The following is a 21929-nucleotide window of genomic DNA, read 5'->3' as shown; positions in this document are numbered from 1 at the left end:
GAGGCCCCGTGCATCCTTGGTATAGATTATCTCAGGAGGGGGTATTTCAAGGACCCAGAAGGGTACCGTTGGGCCTTCGGTATAGCTGCATTGGAGACGGAGGAGATTGAACAGCTGTCTACCCTGCCGGGTCTCTCCCAAGACCCTTCGGTTGTGGGGTTGCTGAAGGTTGAAGAACAACAGGTGCCAACTGCTACCACGACGGTGCACCGGCGGCAATATCGCACCAACCGAGACTCCCTGATCCCCATCCATCAGCTGATTTGCCAATTGGAGAGCCAAGGAGTGATCAGCAAGACTCACTCACTCTTTAGTAGTCCCATAAGGCCCGTGCGGAAATCCAATGGGGAATGGAGACTAACAGTAGATTATCGTGGGCTGAATGAAGTCACGCCACCGCTGAGCGCTGCTGTGCCAGATATGTTAGAGCTTCAGTATGAACTGGAATCAAAGGCAGCTAAGTGGTATGCCACAATTGACATTGCTAATGCATTTTTCTCCATTCCTTTGGCAGCGGAGTGCAGGCCTCAGTTTGCTTTCACTTGGAGGGGCGTCCAGTACACCTGGAATCGACTGCCCCAGGGGTGGAAACACAGCCCCACCATTTGCCATGGACTGATCCAGGCTGCACTAGAAAAAAGGTGAAGCTCCAGAGCACCTGCAATATATTGATGACATCATCGTATGGGGCAACACGGCAGAAGAAGTTTTTGAGAAGGGGAAGAAAATAATCCTAATCCTTTTGAAGGCTGGTTTTGCCATAAAAGAAAGTAAGGTCAAGGGACCTGCGCAGGAGATCCAGTTCTTAGGAGTAAAATGGCAAGATGGGCGTCGTCAGATCCCTGCTGACGTGATCAACAAAATAGCAGCTATGTCCTCACCGACTAATAAAAAGGAAACACAGGCTTTCTTAGGTGTTGTGGGGTTTTGGAGAATGCATATTCCAAATTACAGTCAAATTGTAAGCCCTCTCTACCAAGTTACTCAGCAGAAGAACGATTTTAAATGGGGGCCTGAGCAACGACAAGCCTTTGAACAGATTAAGCAGGAGATTGTTCACGCAGTAGCTCTTGGGCCAGTCCGGACAGGACAAGATATTAAAAATATGCTCTACACTGCAGCTGGGGAGAATGGCCCCAGCTGGAGCCTTTGGCAGAAAGCACCTGGGGAGACCCGAGGCCGACCTCTGGGGTTTTGGAGTCGGGGATATCGAGGATCCGAGGCTCGCTATACTCCAACTGAAAAAGAGATCTTGGCAGCATATGAAGGAGTTCGAGCCGCCTCAGAAGTGGTTGGTACTGAGACACAGCTCCTCTTAGCACCCCGACTGCCAGTGCTGGGCTGGATGTTCAGAGGGAGGGTCTCCTCTACACATCACGCTACCGACGTCACGTGGAGTAAGTGGGCCGCACTGATCACACAGCGGGCTCGCATAGGAAACCCCAGTCGCCCAGGAATGTTAGAAGTGATCACGGACTGGCCAGAAGGCAAAGATTTTGGAATGTCGCCAGAGGAGGAGGTGACACGGGCTGAAGAGGCCCCGCTGTATAATAAACTGCCAGAAAATGAGAGGCAATATGCCCTGTTCACTGAAGGGTCCTGTCGCATTGTGGGAAAACATCGGAGGTGGAAGGCTGCTGTATGGAGTCCTACACGACTAGTCGCAGAAACTGCTGAAGGAGAAGGTGAACCGAGTCAGTTTGCAGAGGTGAAAGCCATCCAGCTAGCGTTAGACATTGCTGAAAGAGAAAAGGGGCCAGTGCTCTATCTCTATACTGACTCATGGATGGTGGCAAATGCCCTATGGGGGTGGCTACAGCAATGGAAGAAGGGCAATTGGCAGCGCAGAGGTAAACCCATCTGGGCTGCCGCACTGTGGCAAGATATCACTGTTCGGATAGAGAAGCTAGTGGTAAAAGTACGTCACGTAGATGCTCATGTACCCAAGAGTCGAGCCACTGAAGAACATCAAAACAACCAGCAGGCGGATCAGGCCGCCAAGATTGAAGTGTCTCAGGTGCACCCGGACTGGCAACGTAGGAGCGAGCTATTTATGGCTCAGTGGGCCCACGATACCTCAGGCCATCAGGGAAGAGATGCAACATATAGATGGGCTCGAGATCGAGGGGTGGACTTGACCATGGACACTATCGCACAGGTCATCCATGAATGTGAAACATGTGCTGCAATTAAGCAAGCCAAGCGGCAAAACCCCCTGTCACATGGAGGGCGATGGCTGAAATATAAACAGTGGGAGGCCTGGCAGATTGACTATATCACACTCCCACGAACACGCCAAGGCAAGTGCCATGTGCTTACAATGGTGGAAGCAACCACTGGACGGCTGGAAACATACCCTCTGTCCCATGCCACCGCCCAGAACACTATCCTGGGCCTTGAAGAGAAAATTTTATGGCAACACGGCACCCCAGAAAGAATCGAGTCGGACAACGGGACTCGCTTCTGAAACAACCTCGTAGACACCTGGGCCAAAGAACATGGCATTGAGTGGGTATATCACATCCCTTATCACGCACCGGCCTCTGGAAAAATTGAACGCTACAATGGACTGCTGAAAACTACATTGAGAGCGATGGGGGGTGGAACTTTCAAGCATTGGGATACACATTTAACAAAAGCCACCTGGTTAGTTAATACTAGAGGATCCACCAATCGGGCTGGCCCCGCCCAACCAAGAGTTCCACATACTGTAGAAGGGGATAAAGTCCCTGTAGTGCGCATGAGGAGTATGTTAGGAAAGACAGTCTGGGTTTGTCCTCCCTCAAGCAGAGGCAAACCCATTCAAGGGGTTGTTTTTGCTCAAGGACCTGGGTACACCTGGTGGGTGATGCAGAAGGATGGGGAAGTTCGATGTGTACCTCAGGGAGATTTGATTTTGGGAGAGAATAGCCAGTGAATTGGGCTGTGTGATATTTAACTGCTAAATAACCTGCCAATGCATGTCATTGTATCTATAGTGTCTGTATGCCATATCAAGGGTATTATTGTGAGAATTATCTAAATGACTACAGGATGGACTTTTGAAACTGAGCCAAGTACAACAGCGATAGAACTTGAACTGGCACCCAGCAATTTCCTCAAGATCAACATCCTCGACCTGCAGACCAAGGGCATGAGTTGCACCAAATGTACTAGCCACAAGTTCCAGAGGCAGCATACAACAACCCAACATCTCACACCATCTCTCTCTTATCCTGAAGAACTGTTACAACAGATAGAGCCCCCAAATCGATGGACACATTAGAGGGATAGCCCATAGGCTAAAGGAACACCGTGTGTGTGTGTGTGCGAGGTCGGGGCGGGGGGGAGTCCATATACTTCTATATAAGACAAGGAAAGTAGTAGTGGTCGATTAGAAAAATGTTAAGATCTGGGCATGATGTAGATGGTATAGAATAAGGGGTGGATAATGTCCTGGGTTCAGCTGGGATAGAGTTAATTTTTACAGGAACCTGGGAGGTGGGGGCACAGCCGGGGCAGCTGACCTGAACTAGCCAAGGAGCTATTCCATAGCATGTGACATCATGCTCAGTATATAAATGGGGAGCGGGCCGGGGGGTGGTCTCGGTTTTCGGTGGGGGAAGTGGCGGAGCGTCGGGTCCGGGGTGGTGAGCAGTTGCACTGTGCATCACTCTTTTTGTATACTTTTTCATTAGTACCGTTGTTGTTGTTGTAATTTTTCTTTGTGTTTGTCCCAGTAACCTGCCTTTATCTCAGCCCTCGAGGTTCCAGTTTTCTTTTTCTTTTCTCTCCTCCGTCTCCTCCCCATCCCACTGGAGGGGGGCGGAGGAGTGAGCGAGCGGCTGCGTGGTCCTTTGTTACCGGCTGGGCTGAAACCACGACAGTAGTGCAATTGGAAGGGCCTGATGGAGTTATCGTCAAGAAACCGATGAAAATCAATACAGGAGCTGATGTTATGATTATTTCACGATGCATTTGGCCTCCATCATGGCCATTGATCAATCCAAATTTTGGTATTGCAGGGATGGGGGCACACAAGCCACCTTAGTAAGTCAGCTACCGATTACCCATTTGTGTTCCCCGATGGTGAACACGTTACGATGCGTCCGTATATCATGACTACCCCAACTGAATTGTTTGGCCTCATAGGCCGTGATTTATTGAGCCAAATGAAGGCAATGTTAGTGACCCATCCTTTTAGGAGCCGTCACTGAGGGGCAGCCAATCCTGAAAATTAGCTGGAAAACAGATGAGCCTGTTTGGATTGATCAGTAGCTGCTAAATTCTGAAAGGCTGCTAAAAATACAAGAGTTAGTTGAGGACCAGTTGAGAGCGGGACATGTTGTTCCTTCTACTAGTCCATGGAATACATCAATATTTACCATTCCCAAGAAAAGTGGGACATGGAGACTGTTACATGATCTCAGAGCTAGGAATGCGGTGATGCATAGTATGGGAGCCCTGCAGCCAGGTTTGCCGTCTCCAGTTACGCCTCCAGAAGAATGGGATTTGTTAATTATAGATCTCAATCACATGCGTTCTTGCACCAACCCGCTAGGATGTTAGCAAAGCAATTTGACTTACCACTTACTGATGCCCAAGGTATCGTTAAAGCATGCCCCGATCGTCAAAAGGAAGGGCTGGGCTTGGGCTGTGGGGTTAACCCACGAGGTCTTTTGCCATTGCAGTTGTGGCAAATGGATGTCACCCATGTCACGTGGTTTGGTGCAAAGCGTTCTGTGCATGTGTGTATTGATACCTATCCTGCTGCCGTGTGGGCCACGGCACGAACTGGAGAAAAGGCCTTACATATTGAATGACATCTTCACGCTTCTTTTGCAGTGCTGGGGGTGCCTAAAGAAATTAAGACGGACAACGGCCCAGCCTATGGTTCTACACAATTTGCTCGATTTTGTAACTTGTGGGGAATTCACCATGGTACCGGTATTCCACATCTTCCCACAGGACAGGCTATTGTCGAATGGGCCAACCAGACCCTAAAGAACATGCTGCAAAAACAAAAGGGGGGAACTCAGGGCTTACTCCCAGAGGAACGATTGGCCAAAGCCTTATTTGTGCTAAATTATCTTAGATTGACAGGTGATCACAAAGACCCACCAATGGTAGTGCATCATGTTCTTTTACAGGCAGAAAGGACGCAACAAAGTACGGCAATCATGGTAATGTATAAGGACCCAGAATCCGGGAAATGGTGCGGATCAACAGAAGTAAAACTTACTGGGAGATCCCGGCTAAGTGGGTCAAGCCATGGCTTCGCACTGATGCTGGACCCGGAATTGTCCCAATGGCAAGTGGCATGGCACCGGCGGGTGATCCGCCAGATTCCGACTATTAATAGAGTATCACTTGTAGAGGACTTAGAACAGTGTGCCTTATTGTATATAGAACTTGCTTCAGGTAAAAAGTATGTTAAGCATAATTTGATTAAACATAGTGTGATTACGGGAAGACAGTGTGGGGTAAATGTAAAAGTTAGTTAAAGCCAAAATCAGGGGTAAGGTCTATTTCCATTAATAACCTGGGAACGAGGTTGATTGTGTTTCCACAGCTACAGGCCCACGACGGACTCCTGTTCGATTTGCACGACCATCATCATCTGGAGCATCATAGATGATGCGGCAATATGAATACTACCTCAGCCAAAAACTAATGTATCGGTCACCTTGGCTAACATAACAGGTCAAGATGCTCTGTGCATCGCAACTGTATCGTAAAGCCCACGAACCAATAGACAAGATGGCTATGACTCGTGCAGCGCGCCTGGCCAGCGAGCACATGCGTCATAGATTGCAACCGAGGCAGACTTTTGGCACCCGCTGGCCACGTGTGCTAAAACCCGTTCCTCTACAAATGTATAAATACCGGGATTTTCCGAAGAGCATCGGGCTGGTGTACGGTGAGGCCATCGTTGCCTCTGTGGGGACGCCCACGGAAAGCTGGCACCTACCGATTGCTGGGCTGAGTTCGTGGAGCAAGATGGCACAAGAATGTACGGATGGTTCATCTTCCTCATAGTCCTCATGGTCTGGGTCATTAGGGGTAACGGGTTGGCTCAAAGAATTATGGGCATTGTTGTAGTTATTGTGATTATAGCTATTGTAATAATTTTACCTTGTTCAGCTTGTTAAGAAAAAATGGCATCCCAAGTTATTACGCAAGCCTAGATTGCTCAAAAACAAAAAGGGGGAACTGTTGAGGATTTCTTGGCTGGGCGAGGGCATGTGAGCAATCCAGCCGTTAGGTGGGAACAAAGCATACGTTGACAAAGTGCAGGAGCAGACAAGGACGCTGTGCCCTTGTACGCTGGGAAAAAGGAAGATAAGAAGAGCCTGACAAGCACCTCCTGGATGCCGAAGAATGAGACAAGTAACTGCTGGACACCTCGTGAAGAAGCTTGCACAGCCAATGGAGGATAAGGTAGTGTCGCGTGAACCGGGGCATTGGACCAATTAGAGTATTGTACAAGGCGCGTGCACAAGCACATAAGGTATAGAACTGTGCTAAAAGTTGTAGTAAATGGGCTTCACTTGATCACATTGGTCTGTGCGTGATTTCCCCTGTGGATCCTCCGCAACAGGAAGGCAAGGGCAACCCGGGGGCCAGTGCCCGGCTGGGGGCTGCCCGCTGCTGCCGTGCCATGCCGTGCCGTGCCGTGTGGTCCCCAGGGTGCAGGGTGGCTGGAGAAGGGGCTGCATGTCCTGGCTGTGCCGTGCTGTGCCATGCCAACCCTGGGGTGCAGCGTGAAAGGTCAAGGGGCTGCCTGCTCTTGCTGTGGCCTGCTGTGCTGTCTGGTGCCATGCTGTGCCGTGCCATGCCGTGCTGTGCCGCACTGTGCTTTGCCACAGTGCGTTGTGCCACGCTCTGCTGTGCCCTGCTGCGCCGTGCCCTGCTGTGCCATGCCGTGCCAATCCTGGGGCACAGTGTGCACGGCCGAGGGGGTTGCATGCTTTCACTGTGCCATGCCGTGCTGTGCCATCCCAGCACACGGTGTTTGTGTTGGGGGGCTGCACGCTCCTGCCCTGCTGTGCCCTGCTGTGCCGTGCTGTGCTGTGCTGTGCCATGCCGTGCCATCCCAGGGTGCAACGTGCGTGACAGAGGGGGCTGCCAGCTCTGGCTGTGCTGTCTCTGGGCAGTGTTGGTCACCTACCCCTCGAACGGGGGGGTAGGGGGGGTGTCCAGCACCCCCAGTTCTGCACTGCCCTGCCCTGCCACGGGAGGGAGAGGTCCTGGCCCAGACAGTGCCCATGCCACCGGTCCCAGCTACTGTGGAGAGGAGCCGTGCCACTGCCCAGGCAAGCTGGAGGGGGGGCTGTGGCTCGGTGCTGCCCAGGGCACCCACATGAGCCCCTGTTGCATTAAAGGGTGATGACATTTGGCAGAAGATAAACCCCCTTGTGTTCCAGCTTATGCTCAGGTATCAGAGGGGCTGGGGACAACGAGGCTTAGATTCTGAGTGATGCCCAATTCAATGCTCGAAGTCCAGTCAAGTTCCATATATATCGAACTATAATGATTAGGGATGCACTATTAGCACACTGTACTTTCTACTTAGTCACGTTCAACAAACTAGAATGGCCAGACTTTAGTTGCATTCAATGAACTGTCACAGCTAGATTTTAATGAATAGTACCGTTTATTAAAGTGATGGGAGTACAGCTTTTTTTGGATTGCTGGTGATAAATACACAGTCTGCAAAGCACATGCAAATAATGATACAGTCAACCACAAGCACACTAAATGATGGAAGAAAAGAGTTGTAAAGGTTTCTAAGTTTCCCGGGAAAGCACTCGGTATAGTCCAGTGTTTGAATCTCACCCAATAGGTGTCCCTATGGAGGGGAAGAGAGGCTCAGACCATCGAGGGATCCCAGAAGTCATCGGTGTCCTTCCAATTTGTCCATGATAGTATCTTTCCTAACAGCCCCCCTTTATTAAGGTCTTTTATACTATTTTCCGACTTTCAGGTGGAGCTTGAGTGACTCTATTCATACATACCTTTACCATGATTGGTATACAATCTCCTCGCTTTACTTTTAAAGGTACATGCTAGATAAAATTCAGAGCGCACGCTCAGTGAGGAGTGGTCACACCTCAGAGGCGGGTAGCCTTTGGGATGGAGGTGTGTTTTGGTATTATAATAAGCTTATAATGAGCAGAGTTCACCCAGAGGACATGATTTTGACAGAAAATGATTAACTGCAGGTCCAGGGCTGGCTCAGGGTTAACAACTATGTGGTTTATCAGTTCCATAGTACCATCCAGTTCCCATCCCTGCGGTGAGGTCGTAGAGTCTGGCTGCGGTGCTTCCATGCCACTCCACCCTCCATGTTCTTTCTCTCAGAGTCAGCACACCAAGCTCCCCTGGCATTGCTACCATCTAAGGTTGCAGGTTATATTGCTCAGGGAATTATTATGGAACCGATTCATTGCACGTCCACCATATTCTGCACTGGAGGTTTACCTTCTCTTAAGAGGTGGCCGTATCGATAAGTCACCTCCAGCAATCATTCCACACCCCCGGTCCCCAGTGCAACCTGCAGGGCCTGTGGAGGAACGAGCTAGGCTCCAACATGACCCTCTCAGCTCTGGACGCAGCCGGGACCTTCTCGGGCTCCTACCACACCGCTGTGGCGGCCACCAACAAGCAGATCCTGGTGTCACCCCTGCAAGGGGCCCAGCAGCACCCCAGTGCCAAGGGGCAGCCCACCTTCGGCTTCACCGTGCAGTGGCAGTTCGCAGGTACAGCGGTACCCGGCACGGCATCCCAGGGCAGCCAGCGATCCCCTGCCCGTGCTGGAAGCGGGGTGCCACCTCAGCTGGTCCCCCACACCCTCTGGGGCACCCAGGGAAACACTGGCTGTGGCCACAGGCTGGCCACATGCACTTGGTCCTGCCATGGGACGTGGTCAGGGAGGGCTGTCTGTCTGGGACGGGTGGCAGGGAGGTCCATCTGTCTGTCCAGGGCATGTGGTGGGGGGTGTCTGCCTGTCTGTCTGTCTGCCAGGATCAGGTAGCCCAGGTTCCCCTGTCTGGAGGCATAGGCTCTGAGCCCCCTCTGCCCCACTTGAACCCCGCCAGACTCCACCACCGCCTTTGTGGGCCAGTGCTTTGTGGACCGCCGTGGGAAGGAGACACTGGAAACCACATGGCTTTTGTGGGAAGAGGTCCCGTCCCGCAGGGACACCTGGAAAGCCACCAGGTAAGCCCTGCTCCTGCCCTCCTACCCCGCATCCCTCCTTCCCCTCCTGCTGACACGGTTTCCCTGCAGAGTCGGCACCTCCATCTTCACCCGCATCAAGTGATAGGGATGGGGACCCCAGCTGCCTGCACCCTGCTGTCTCACCTGCATCCCTGGGGCTGTCTGCTGCCCCGGTACCTGGCTGGCATCCCGCCTGCTCCCAGCATTCTGGCCAGGAAACACACCCTCACCTTGCCCTGCTGCCTCCCAGTGCCTCCCAGTGCCTCCCAGGAGCCTGCCGGTGGGGCCTCCCCTTCTCAAAGCTTGCTGCCCCCACACATGGTGCCGAATAAACCTTTCTCTGCCTGGCAGAGAGCAGTGCCCCATGTGTCCCTGGGGTGCAAGAAGCCACTCTGTGGCCATGGGCGGAGGGAGGTGGTGGCTGGGGGAGGGCAGGGCAGTGGTTTGGGGCGCTGGGAGGGATGGGGCTGGGGGACAAGGGGAGGACAGCAGCTGGGTAATCCCACTTCCTGGCCATAGCTTCGGGCCTCAGCAGATGCCTTCTTGCCTGTGCACCCCCTTGGGGTATCTGCAGGGGCCCTGCGGTGGGTGGCCCCAGGCAGCATCCCTGGTGCGGAGCAGAAGGATGCCCCACGGCCAGGGGCCAGTGAAGGCTGCATGCAGGCAAGTCAGCAAGCTCACCTGGCCTGCTCCTGCATCTCTGCACTCCAGTCTGCCCTGTGTTCCCATTAAACTCCATTTCAAGCTACTGCTCTGGGTGGGGGGGCTCGGTCCTGGGAGCACATATGGGGCAGGGCTGGGTGCCAGCCCCCACAGAGGGGAGCATGGTCACAAGCTGGGAGCCTGCGGTGTTGGGGTGGTCCAAAGTCCAGGCTGGATACTGGAGGGACCAGAGGAAGGACCTGGGACTCCAGGGGCAGCTACTGGGCAGACTGCGTGGCTAAGGCCAGATACGGGAGGGATCCCTGCTGTATCTATGTACATATGCCTGTATTTCCCACCTGATCAGCCGGAAGGTAGAACAGAAAAACACCCCTTTCGGGTGCTCAGATTCACAGGACGACATCACCTGCATGTTAACTTTATTTTGTCAGCTCATTAGGAAAGCAAGAAAGCGAACATGTCAAACAAGGACCCAATGCCCTTTGCACAGACCCATCTAACACATGAACTCACTAATTCATCACTTCAGCAGCTCATAAAGTTTCTGAGTGAATGGAACTCAAGTTCCCTAATCCATAACATGCAGCTCCTAACTGAGGTGCGCCTGAGCACCCTGGGGAGAAGCTGTGTGGGCAGGGAGAGGCATGAAGGGCTGGAAGGACCGTGCTGCCTGGGGGCTGCACAGGTGCTGGGGGAAGAGACTGTCAGATGGGGCAGGGACTTTGGGGCAGCAAGCACACAGTGCCCTGGGAAAGTGTCAGGGCCTGTCCACCATCCTCTTCCTCTCACAGTGTGCCCGCCTTCCGCCAGCCTTCCTCAGCCTCTGCTCCTCTCCCTCCTTCCCTGCTGGGCTCTGGGACTGCTCTCAGCACCCCCAGCTCCTGGCGAGTGCACGGACCAGAGCCTGTCCAGGGTATGCCCGTACTGACCAAGCCCAACTGGCTGACGTGCCTGGGGGTCCAGCTTTTGATCAAAAGCCACCCCTGCATCCTCACCCCCACATCCTCATCCTCACCCCTGCATACTCGTCTTTATGCCCGCACCCTCACCCTCACCACTGCATCCTCATCCTCACCTCTGCCTTCCACACGCAGGTCCTCAGTCCAGCCACATTGCGCACTGGCATCCTTGGCACTGCCCTGACCACGCTGGGCTCGTTCTTGCACCCACCCTCCCCAAACACCCGCTGTGGCTGTCACCAGCACCGCGAGCAGGTCCCCAAATGCTTCTCCAAACTGTGAGGTTAAAGCCTCGGGACCCCAGTGGGGGTGGGAGGATGAGGTTGAGAGCCCTGGTGGGGGGACCCCACAGGGCGACGCAGGGTCACCAAGAGCCATGTGGGACCGGGCAGTAAGACTTCGCTTCTGTCCCTCCATCATCCCCACAGCTGCAAGTTCCCCGGCTCTTGCTGCGTCCCAAGAAGGCAGCCCACGACATAGGAGGTGGTGTAAGCAGCCTGCTTGCTAGACAGGGGAACAGAAACAGAAAGCAAAACCATAGGAAGCCATCACTGACAGTGTCACTGCCACCGCCCCACCCCGCATCTCAGCTGTCCCAAACACCCCGGCCCCGCTTCCCATATGGCCCTGTCCTTGATGCTTCAGCAGCCATCCTGCTCGCCTGCAGCAACATGGGCTGTTGCTGGCCTGATCCTGCCCCAACATCTGCATGCCTTTTGATCTTGCCTGGTACATATGACCAGGGCTGCCCACCTCCAGCCCGCAGTGCCCTGAGGTTTTTCTACTGCTGTTGGGGCAGGTTCACTTCCTTCCTCTGCTAAATCCCTGGAGCCACTGCAGATCACCAGCCATCCCCACACCCAGACCCTTGCCCTGCCCTTGCGACTCCCTGTCCTTCTGTCCATCCCCTGCAGTGACCAGGGGGCAGTTTGGGGTGCAGGGGCTCCTGCAGGACAGGGGTCAACCCCAGGCACAGCCCTCAGCCAGGGACCCCCAGGCTGGGCCATGTCAGTGGGCAGCCCTAGGGAACAATTCCTACATTCCCATCGCTGTCCTTGTTCCTGCCCATCCCCATCCCAATCCCCATCCCCAACCCCATCCCCATCCTTGTTCCAGGCCCCATCCCCAGCGTGGGAAGCTCAGCCCTGGGGGAGGCTGCACGGGAGCATCCGTGGCGGTCCCAGGGTCTGGGGAGGGACACTCATGGAAGACCCATCCGTGGAGGGAATCCTCAGCAGCAGGAGGACCCCCAGCTCCAGGTGGGATGCTGATGGGAGCTCCTGCCAAGCAGGTTGCTCTGAGGGTGGGGGATGACCTGGGGTTGTCCACGTTGCCGGGAGAGATGTGCATGGGCATGCCTTCCCTGGTGAAGGGGGCATGCATGTGGGGATCCCAACTCCCAGGGACATGCAGCGGAATTGGGGCAGGGGTAACCTGGGGACCCTGCCCCAGGGCGGTGGCTTGTCCCTGCCCGGGGAGGTGCAGTGTGGGAGAGGACAGGCAGTGCTCGGAGCTGGAGCCTTGCAGGTGGGCTGCTGCAGGGCTCTGGCTGTGCCACTTCCTTGGCTGTGCAGGAGCCCACCATGAACCCGAGGGCTCTGCCCATCCCAGTGGGCTCCCCACTGGTGCCGTGCACTGGTGCCGTGCACTGGTGCCGAGGCAGCACACGTCGCCACAGGCACGGGCAGATGTGTCCTGGGGTCACACAGCTCCCCTGGCAGGGCTGGAGTGGGCACCCCATGGGCACTGGGGGGGGTGCGGGTAGGGGGCTCAGCCTGGGGGGCAGGGGTAGGGTCTGTGTGCAGGCAGCCCCCAAGGACGCATCTGCTTTTCCCCCCGCAGTACGACGTGACTGGTTGGTGGGAGAACGAGCTGGGCTCCAGGATACACGCGTCCGAGGCTGACAGCCAGGGCAACTTCTCTGGTGAGTACCACGCCGCCGTGTCGAGCGCCCAGAAACCCATCGAGCCATCCCACCTTGTCAGCTCCCAGCACTTGGACGAGGATGGGCAGTGCTCCTTTGGCTTCACCATCAACTGGAAGAAGTTTTCTGGTTGGTAGCTGCAGCGGCAGCTGTGCCTGGATGGGATAGTTGGACGGGGAGGGGAGCTCAGGCAGGTCCCAGCACCCACCCCAATCCCTCTGCCCCCTCTCCTGTCCCCAGTCTGTCCTTCCCCGATCTCTTCCCACTCTGGACAAGTGCCTGCAGGCAGCAGGATGCCTCCCGAAACACTGTTTGGGCTAGGCAGCATCAAGAGTTGCTTTGGCAGCACCTCTGCCGCAGAGCATTTCCCTGCAAACATCGGGACCCACCCGGGCTCCATGAGCTGGTGCTCATGAAGCCCCAAAAGCAGCTGGGGTCCTCCTGGGATGCTAACAGCCACTGCTCACCCAGACTCCACAGCTGTCTTCGTGAGCCAGTGCTTTGCTGGGGGCACTGGGGAGGAGGTCCTGCCCCTTTGCCGGCCAGGCACCGATAGGCTTCTCCTTCCCCCCAGGACTGGCCACAACAACTTCACTCCAATGGGCTGAAAGGAGGAGGAAGAACCCTCTCACCTCAGCTGGGCTTGGGAGACCGGGAAGCCCCTTAGCAGCATCGGTGTGTACAAGCACCAGGGCTGTTATCAGCTCTGGGGGAACATGTCCCCAGAAACCAAATAAATTTTTTTTCTTTTAAACCCAACCTTGTGCAGTCTGTGGCTATGTCCTGGGGAAGCTGCGTGGGTGCAGGGTGAAGCTCTCATCTGGTTATTCCAGGAAGAGACTGGCTCTGAGAAATCCCCTTTTCCAGCCCAAATGGGATGGTGCATCCCCAAAGTGACCCTTTGGCATAAAACACGGGCCAGCGTTGGCTTTTCCCTCCTTAATGCTGGGTGAGCATGATGGGATGGTAAGCTGGGGGGCCATTCTGCACCCAAAAAAGCTGGCTGGGAGTCCCCCCAACTCGGAGGCAGCCCTTGGGCAGTCAGGAGTGGCATCTCAGCTGTGTCCACAATCCTGGTGAGTGGTGAGGGCTGCTCCATACCGGCAGCACAGCGCTGGTAGCTGCAGCACATCCAGCCCCAAAACGCTCCCTAGAGAAGAGTGCGGCATTTACTGGAAAGCAGTGACCCAGCAAATCCAGCCCCAAACACCAGCCTACTGGATTTTGTGACTTACTGTAATGGGCAGTGCCAGTGCTGCCTGAGTCACCCCGCCCAGCCAAAATGAATGATTTCCAAGAAACTCAGCTCCACGACTGAATCTGAAGCTTGGTCCTCAAGCCGTCCAGTCGCAAATTGACCCCAGATGGTGCTGCATGCCCTGTGCTGGCAGCCTGCCTGGGGTCTGAGCATCCTAAAGAAAGGAGTGGGCTGGTGGGGCTGCCACCTCCTGCTGCTCCCCTGGTTTTCCTGCGATGAACGCCGTGGGAGAGATTTGCTAACAGCATCCCTGGCTTTAGCAACTTCTCCACCTGCTCTGTGTTTTAGCCCGCCTCATTGCAGACTTGCCTGTGATTTGCTTTTCACGTTTTTCTCCCTTGGGTCCACCTTCCGCTTCTGGATCGATGCTGCTGTTTCTTTCTCCGTGCCTCCCTGGAATTTTTCCAGCTTTTTCAGTTCCCTTACAGCCTTCCTAAGCAGAATGCCTTTATGCCAGCCCTCTGCTGTGGTGTCCTTTGGTCTGTGCAGCCTTTTACCTGCTTTAGAGGAACCTGGGAAATCGGAAAGAGGGTGGCAGAAGGACCACAGGACACTGCTCCCACCCCAAAGCACAGCCAGGTCAGTGACAGGGCGTCCCGCTAAGCCTGCAGCTTTACTGCATGCAGCCTCCTGACTTTATTATTGCCTTCATGCCAACATTTCTCCAGGGCAGGGCTCCCCAGAGGCTGTGCAGCAGTCCTAGGGTGCTCCAGCAAGGCAGCGGTGATGACCACACTTTGAGCAGTCAGAAAACCTCTGCAGGCAGCCACAGTGCTGGTGAGAAATGCAGCAGGCATGGGCTGGCAAAGCTGTTTGCAAGGCCAGAACCCCAGCAAGGCTGTGACGCATCGAGCACCTTGGTTTTGAGGTGGCAGGTGAGAGGACATGGTGTGCCAAGGGTGCCTGCAGGCGTCTGGGGAGGGGCTGTGACTGAGGATGGTTCCCTGTGGGCATTGGGCATTCATCAGCACTGGGTTTTACCCAGCTGCAAGACCTGCTCGCAGTGCTTTGCACACTGCTTGTGTCTGCTCTGCCTCTCCGAGCCACAAACCTGGCATTGCTTGCCTCCTTCCAGCTCGGGCTCATCAGCAAGGCACAGGTGAGCAGTGGTGTCCCCTTCAGCCCCACTGCAGACCTCCCTCTGGGAGGAAAGCCAGCCCTTGCTGATGCATGGCAAGCCTTGGTCATGGTCATTCATACACCATCAATGCCTCCAGGGGCACGGGGAGCTGGAGGAGGCAGGACGCACTTGCGATCACACACAGGCAGTGTATGGCTGCTGCCGTGTCGGTCTTGCACAGGTGCTCACACATAGTGTATCGGTTAAAAAAACCCAAACAAACTAGGTTATTGGGATCTTGGCATGGGGTAATGCTGATGTAGGGGATCAAATCCCTCAGTCACTGTCAGAAAGAAGAAGGAGTCTCCATTGCAGGGGTCCTCCAGCACTTACAGGTCTTAACCACATGCAGAAGACTGTCCTATGCGACTACTTCTGCAGGGACTGTTCCTATTGACTGTTTACAAATGTCTCAATACTGAACATCTCGGTGTTACAATTACAATACAATACAATTACAATACTAATTATGATAGTCAGATGTGTTTAGGTACAGTTATAAACAGATTTAAAAGACTTATTTGTAAGTGTCTAAGAGCTCTGCCACAATATCTGTAAAAACAACCACCTGGAGCAAATACGCATACGATGTATGTAGCGGTGCAACGCAAGATTTAATCTTCCACAGATCTACTAAACACTCTTTCAAGTGTTTGCCCTTGCTCTCCACCTCTCCCCCATCTGTTCTACTCTTCTGTCTAGACTGCTTCTTTACCTCTCCTGTCTGTTTGCACACAGAAAGAATTCGGGAATCGTGACCTCGCATCTTTCACTTTACGACATTTAATAGCGTTTGTATAGTACAACTCACTTAGTGTGTCCAAAAGAAAGGCCACAGAAGTATTTAGGCCACTGCTGCTCAGGGCCTCTGTTGCCTATCACAGGTGTCAGCCAGCCAGCTTCAATACTGAGATATTCTGCTTCTTGGAGTACACTGTGATTCATACAGTGTATCATATATATGATCACGCTACGATCTGGATCACATTTTAATATCTATCGGTGTATGCCAACAATTTATCTTCAGTCTCCCTAAACACGGACCACATCCCAGCTAATTAGGACATGCACCCAAAGGCACACATGCAGTGTCACCTCTGCATTAACTGACTTAACAGCATTTTCCGTCTTAATACATAAACACACTGATTGTAACAGCTAAGTTCAGGTCTGCTCTCCTGCCTCAGGCACAACTCCCTGGTAATCAGGCATAACTGCTTAAGCCCACAATGATCATTATTTGTGCTACACTAAAATCTGAAGCTTCCAAGTAGAGACATCAGTTATCTTCCAGGAGCTTGCAAGCAATCTCCTCTGCCCACAACTGGCAGGCAAACAAGCCCAGGTAGGGCTTCTCAAATCTAGGCCTCCAACATTGCCTTGAAATTCAGTTTCTCTATTTCAGACAGCCAGCCTCTGGCTCTGTGAAGGTCCGTGACAGATAACAGCACCGTGCTCCTCCACTGGTAGGGGCTCCCTCATGCCGCAACAACGCTGCCACACCACAAGCCAGCTCTAGGCTCACCCGAGCTTCAGTCCCTGCAACGTAACACAATCCCCACCACCACCACCCGCCTGGGTTAGCCGACAGCTTTCAGCATCAGGTGAGCCAAACCTTTTGCTTTCATTCTTCACCGCTCTGCCAAGAGCAGGCTTTCACGTGAGCCTCGACTCACACCCTGCCCTCTGTGTGACCATTCGGTGTGACTGAGCTCCCATGCCAGATTCGTGGCCGCTTCAATTCACAACCTTCAGGATAAACTGAGCATCACCCTGGGTAGCTGCAGTAGGGACCCAATGCACGTCCAAGGGCAGTGCCTTGGCACCAGCTTCTGACATCTCCCCAGGCAGGAGAAGCAAAGACACAGGGAGCACAGAGTGCCGCTAACCTCAGGAAGCAAAATCCATCATGTCCCCAAGCTGCCCTCAAAGGACGCAGCACAAAGGGGGAAGGAAACTTTGAAGCCATCGCTTTGCTAAGAAGTAATCCCTGTCCGCAACAGAAGGGGCAAGGGTCTCCTGAACCTTCACCTAACATATTATTTACTGAGACTGCTATTAGCTCAGAAAGGTTGGGGGGGAGGGGGCGCGAAATCAGAGACCAGAGTCACAACAGAAGGTAAATACAGAAATCTTTACACGTCACCTAAAAAATGTGAAAACCAGGCAGGCAGTAAGGAGAATTCCTTCATTCTCTTATTTCAAAAATATAATTCTGGAAGAGCTTTTCAGTGTGTTCTTGCACAAATCTTTGCATTCCCACCCATGCGGCAAGAGCCTAGCCTAATATTGCTACACACATAGGCAAGTTAGGCTTTGTCTGCCTGGCAGCACTATGAGTTTTACTGCTGCAATTCCTCACATGGAGGTATTTTCCGGGGAAAGATAAGATTGAAAAAAGCACCAGTCATAGAACAAAAATTTTAGAATTCTCCCAAATATAGAGAATTATCTTACACCTTGAAGCTTCTCCAAAAGGACAAAGTCTAAGGTGTTTCTGCAACTACCACAACCAGACACTGTGCCCTCACAGTTAATTTTTTTTAAAATGCTTCTTGAGATTGATACAGGCGACCCATCTTGCAAACCACGCCTTCTTGTCAGAGAAAAAACTGCAGCTATCGCGCATTCAGTTGAGAGCGCCTTTAGGGATGTGCAACACTAACACCACTGGTCACTAACCGATTCGCTGTCCCAGTCCTGCCTGCACACAAGCAGTTAGGGAAAGGTGACCAAACACGCCAGTTTGTTTTTCTTGGCTTTAGCTGCACACTGAGGACAACCCGATTACACTTAACAGCAAGAAACGTTTCCTCAAGAGAGGCTTAAACGAAGACAGAAAAGCAGGGTTACAGGTGAGCTGTGGGAGACATTGCTTTTCAATAGCCACCGTATGAGAGGAAGTACAGGGACCTCTCAGCAACAGGAACCTACACGTAGGGGAGAACAGGAACACAGGCTTACGTTTCCACATTAAACTTGTTGCCGTGTGAAATCTGACTAGAAAGCTTTACAAAATAGGTAAAAACGTTTAGACAGGAATTCCACAGGAGGCGGATGGCCAACTGAAGTATGCAGAGAAACGTAAGCACCCCCTGCTTTAGACACTGTACTTTGTATCCTGGTGTTTTACAAAGCAAGGCTATGCAACCACAGCATTTGTCCCCGCTACATAAATTAAGCACGTGTGCAAGTTTAACGCAAATGCTGCAAACAAATACAGTTCTCAAATATTTCCAGTTGTAAGAGACCAAAGACTAGACAGACCCAAACGAATGGTCTTATTCACAACAAGGACAATCCTATCAGCTCATGACCTGGTCCGCACAGACGGCTGGCGGCCAAAGTGAACTCCAGCAGGTACCATCCTTTAGCCCACGGGTGGCAGGCGAGCTCTGGAAGGAGGCAGCCGCAGGCTATACGGAGGACAGGATGGGGGTCACTGTGCTCGGTGGAGATAAAGACACTAGACGCTGGGCACACGTATCGACTCTTGGAAACACCCGCTTTGCTGGGCGCACGTATCGACTCTTGGAAACACCCGCTTTCCTCAGTACACCCTCACTAGCGGAACAGCCGCCTGGTTTTGTACTGAATGCTTCCTACGGACCACAGGGAAAGGCTTTTCTAAAAACCGTAGCCAGGCAGGTGGATGCGAACGAGAGATTTGGCTGTTGAGCTGGAGGAGTCACGAGAAAAACACCCGAAGGGTGAAGTGAGGAAGCGAGGCAAGGGTGCGGAGCGAAGGAGCAGGAGGAAGCGAGAACGAGTCCTCTCCAAGCCTCGGAGAGGATTTTCAGAACAGAGTGCTCTCCTCAGCAGGCGCTCCTCCAAACAGAGGCTTTACGCGACACACTGCACGAAAACACCTGCACCTTGGTGAAGGCTGCCGGGGCCGCTCCGAGGATAAAACCCGAGCACGCTTACTACACAAGTCCCTCGGTAATCGGCAACAGACGAACGAGGGGCGGTTAAGCGGCGCTGCCCGCTCCCCCTCTCCCAGCTCCGAGTCGGGCTCCCGGCCCCGGGGGGGGGGCGGGACGGGGACAGCCGCCCGGCAGCGCCCGACCGCGGGCTCAGCGGCCGCGCCCCCGCCCGCCGGCACCGGACCACGGCGCCGCCCCGCGCCCCCCCGCCCCTGCGCAGGGCGAGGGGGAGCCCCAGGCCCGCTCCGGACACGCCGGGCCCCTCCGCAGCCCGGGCATCGCCCTGGTGACTCCTCAAGCCTCCCCACAGCCCGGCCCCGGCGCCACGGCCCGGCCGCGCCCGGGGAGGCCGGGATCGCCGCCCCGCTCCCGCCGCTCACCAGCTGCTTGAGGTCCTCCTCGGAGAGCCCGGCGTAGCGGTACCGCTGCTGCTCGAACTCGTACCGCGTCGTCTTCACCACCACCGCCACCCGCGACGGCCGGAACCCGCCGCCCGCCGCCCCCAGCCCGCCGCAGCCCCGCCGCCGCGGCGGCGCGCACGGCCCGGCGCCGGCCCCGGCCCCGGCCCCCTCCGCCGCGCAGCGGAGGGCGAGGAGGCGCCGGCGGGCGCCGCCGAGCAGCGACAGCCCCGGCAGGGCGGAGGAAGCCCCCGCCGCCCGCTGACAGAGCGGCGGCGAACGGCGCCCGGCCGCCCGGCCGGCGAGGCAGAAGGAGCCGCCGAGGAAGCCCCGCGCGGAGGACATCGCCCGGGCTCGCTCCCCGCCCCGGGGCGGCAGCCTGCGGCCGGCCGGCCGGCGGGCGGGCGGGCGGGCGGGCGGGCGGGAGGGAGGGAAGGGGCGCGGCGCGGCGCTGCCCGGCGGCGGCCGCCCCCGCTCTGAGGCTGCCTCCCCGCCCGGGCAGCGCTCGGCACACATGGCACGGCCGCGCCGCGGCGCCCCGCCCCTCCCCGCACGCAGGCGCGGCCCCCGCCAATAGGGAAGCGCGCCGCGAGACTCCCACCCTCCGGGGGTGGGTGGGGGGGTGGGGCGGGGCAGGAGCAGCGGGGGAGGCTCCCGCGCCGGAGCGCATGCGTCCGGCTCGAGACCAACGGCGCCGGCCGCAGGGGGGGAAGGCGGGGACAGCTCCCCCTCCCGCGCCTCGGGAAGCGGGAGTGGCGCATGCGCCTGGCGCACCAAGTCGCCTGCCCCCACCCGCCCGTCGTCTCGCGGTGCCGCTTCCCCCGCCGCGCGGGAGGCGGGGCTCGAGGCAGCCAGGTGGGCGCGCGCCGGCGGCCGTCGTGAGGGGCTGGGTCCCCTCAGCCGGGCTGCCTCGGCTCCCCCCCGCCCCGGAGGGACACCTCCTGCGTCCCCTCGCCGCCTCCCGCCCAGCCGCCTCCTGCCCAGCCTCCTCCTGCGGCGACGGCTCGACAAATAAAGCCGCTTGCGTCCTCTGAGGTAGCTGGGGGAGGCGAGAGTTGGTAGCTGAGAGGGCTGTGGAAATCCTGAGGTGGCAGCTCCCGCAGGTGCCTCGCGGGGAGGCTGGCTGGCTACCTTGTTAAACTTGTCTGAGGAAAGGGATTCTGGAAGTTAGGAAAAAACGCAACAGGTGCTTTGTTTTAAAAGCACCAAGTACCGCATCTTGGGAGGAGAAGGGTGTGATTTGAGAGGTCAATCTCTTACTCACGACTGTTCTGCTCTGTATTACGTTTATTCCACTGTCTGAGGAAGCGCAGAAAAAGGCAACGTGGTGAAAGCAGCAGGCTTGGGAAAAGACCTGTGAAACGGGCCTGTGAGTGTGTGTGTCCGCATTTTGCGTGTCCAGGTTTTAAAAAAAAAAAAAAAAAAAAGGATCGTGTGTTACTTTTCAGTATTGTAAGCAAACTATCTAAAAAAATGGGGGGAGGGGGGCGGTTACATCATTAATAACTGCCTTTTCAGGTATTGACTTTCACAGTTGGGGCGGTGGTTACATCATTATTAATAACTGCCTTCTCAGGTATTGACTTTCACAGACAGTACTTCTGCACTGAAAGCCTCGTTTACGCACGTTTTTCTCATTACTCGCCTTGTGCCCGTTCTTTCCCTGGAGGAAGTCACAGCTTCTCCTTGTGAGGAGGGATTGAAAGCAGCAGCTTTTACCTGTCAGCCCAGCACCCATCTACGCTGCTCTGCTAGGAGAGCCTTAGGAAATGAGAATAGCTAAACCCATTCAGCTAAACAAAAGCTCCACCCAGTCTTTACTGCCGGGGAGGAGGTTTTTCTACCTACTGATTAGCTTAGCCTTGAGGGAAACTACCACAAATCAGATTACCAGGAGAGTAATTAAACATAACTAATTCTCTTGCTAACCAGCTAATGCCTCGTTCTGTGTAACTATTAACTTTTGGATTGTACAAAGCAGTAGATAATACGAGATCCTGGAGACCAAAAGGATAAGAAGAGGTTTTGAAAATTTACAGCTGTGTTCCAAATTGTTATCTTTTTGATAGTTTATTTGACCCTTGAGCTGCACCTCTAGGATTCTGTGCTTCGTGTATTACCTATTTATACGGAACTGTTTTCATCCTTGAAAGGCAAACTTGAGTATGGAACAGTATTTTACTCTGAGGCCACGCAATTATTCTGTTATGGTCTTTTGAATTAATGCCCACAGCAAGCATTATAAGCATAAAATATGAAATACTTATTTTAAAATGTAAATTCCAACCAGTAGATGATATCTTAAATGTTCTGGAGGTAGAGCTGCGGCACAGAGTAAGAAGTGATTCATCCAGGGTTCCCGGAAGGAAGTGTCTGACAGACTGACTAGCTGAAGAGCGCACAGATCACCATGCGACACCCCATTATCTACGTGGAAAAAGTTTTAAGCTTTCCATAACGCATAAAATAGAGTTTGTGAA

At 54.5% G+C, this 21929-nt stretch overlaps 4 protein-coding genes across 7 annotated transcripts in view; 1 reads left to right on the top strand and 3 right to left on the bottom strand.

Annotated features, from left to right (window-relative positions):
* Positions 1–21929, bottom strand: part of NADK2 (NAD kinase 2, mitochondrial) — a 367514-nt gene that overhangs the window by 176240 nt on the left and 169345 nt on the right. Inside the window, exon 1 of one of the 3 annotated variants that reach the window (XM_049796490.1) lies at positions 19432–19558. The exons of the other annotated variants lie outside the window; for them this stretch is intronic. The gene's annotated coding sequence lies outside the window, so the exon portion shown is untranslated. Of the gene's footprint in view, positions 1–19431; positions 19559–21929 lie in introns of those variants that run through there. 3 annotated transcript variants of the gene reach the window in all.
* LOC126036567 (arginine-glutamic acid dipeptide repeats protein-like) overlaps positions 1–21929 on the bottom strand; it is a 178969-nt gene that overhangs the window by 78788 nt on the left and 78252 nt on the right. Inside the window, exon 2 of one of the 2 annotated variants that reach the window (XR_007505184.1) lies at positions 8905–10939. The exons of the other annotated variant lie outside the window; for it this stretch is intronic. The gene's annotated coding sequence lies outside the window, so the exon portion shown is untranslated. Of the gene's footprint in view, positions 1–8904; positions 10940–21929 lie in introns of those variants that run through there. 2 annotated transcript variants of the gene reach the window in all.
* LOC126036572 (avidin-like) lies at positions 8534–9205 on the top strand. The gene is made up of 2 exons (XM_049796512.1): positions 8534–8741; positions 9081–9205. The coding sequence occupies exons 1-2, from the start codon at positions 8573–8575 to the stop codon at positions 9203–9205; spliced, it is 294 nt and encodes a 97-aa protein (XP_049652469.1). The 5' UTR covers positions 8534–8572.
* Positions 10931–14218, bottom strand: LOC126036566 (arginine-glutamic acid dipeptide repeats protein-like). The gene is made up of 2 exons (XM_049796505.1): positions 13983–14218; positions 10931–13897 (listed from the first exon to the last, which is right to left on the bottom strand). Exon 2 carries the CDS (start codon positions 13145–13147, stop codon positions 11963–11965), a length of 1185 nt encoding a protein of 394 aa, XP_049652462.1. The 5' UTR covers positions 13148–13897; positions 13983–14218; the 3' UTR covers positions 10931–11962.

The sequence above is a fragment of the Accipiter gentilis genome, chromosome Z, assembly GCF_929443795.1.
Source record: "Accipiter gentilis chromosome Z, bAccGen1.1, whole genome shotgun sequence".
NCBI lineage: Eukaryota > Metazoa > Chordata > Aves > Accipitriformes > Accipitridae > Astur > Astur gentilis.
This window is presented reverse-complemented; position numbering and strand designations above follow the sequence as displayed.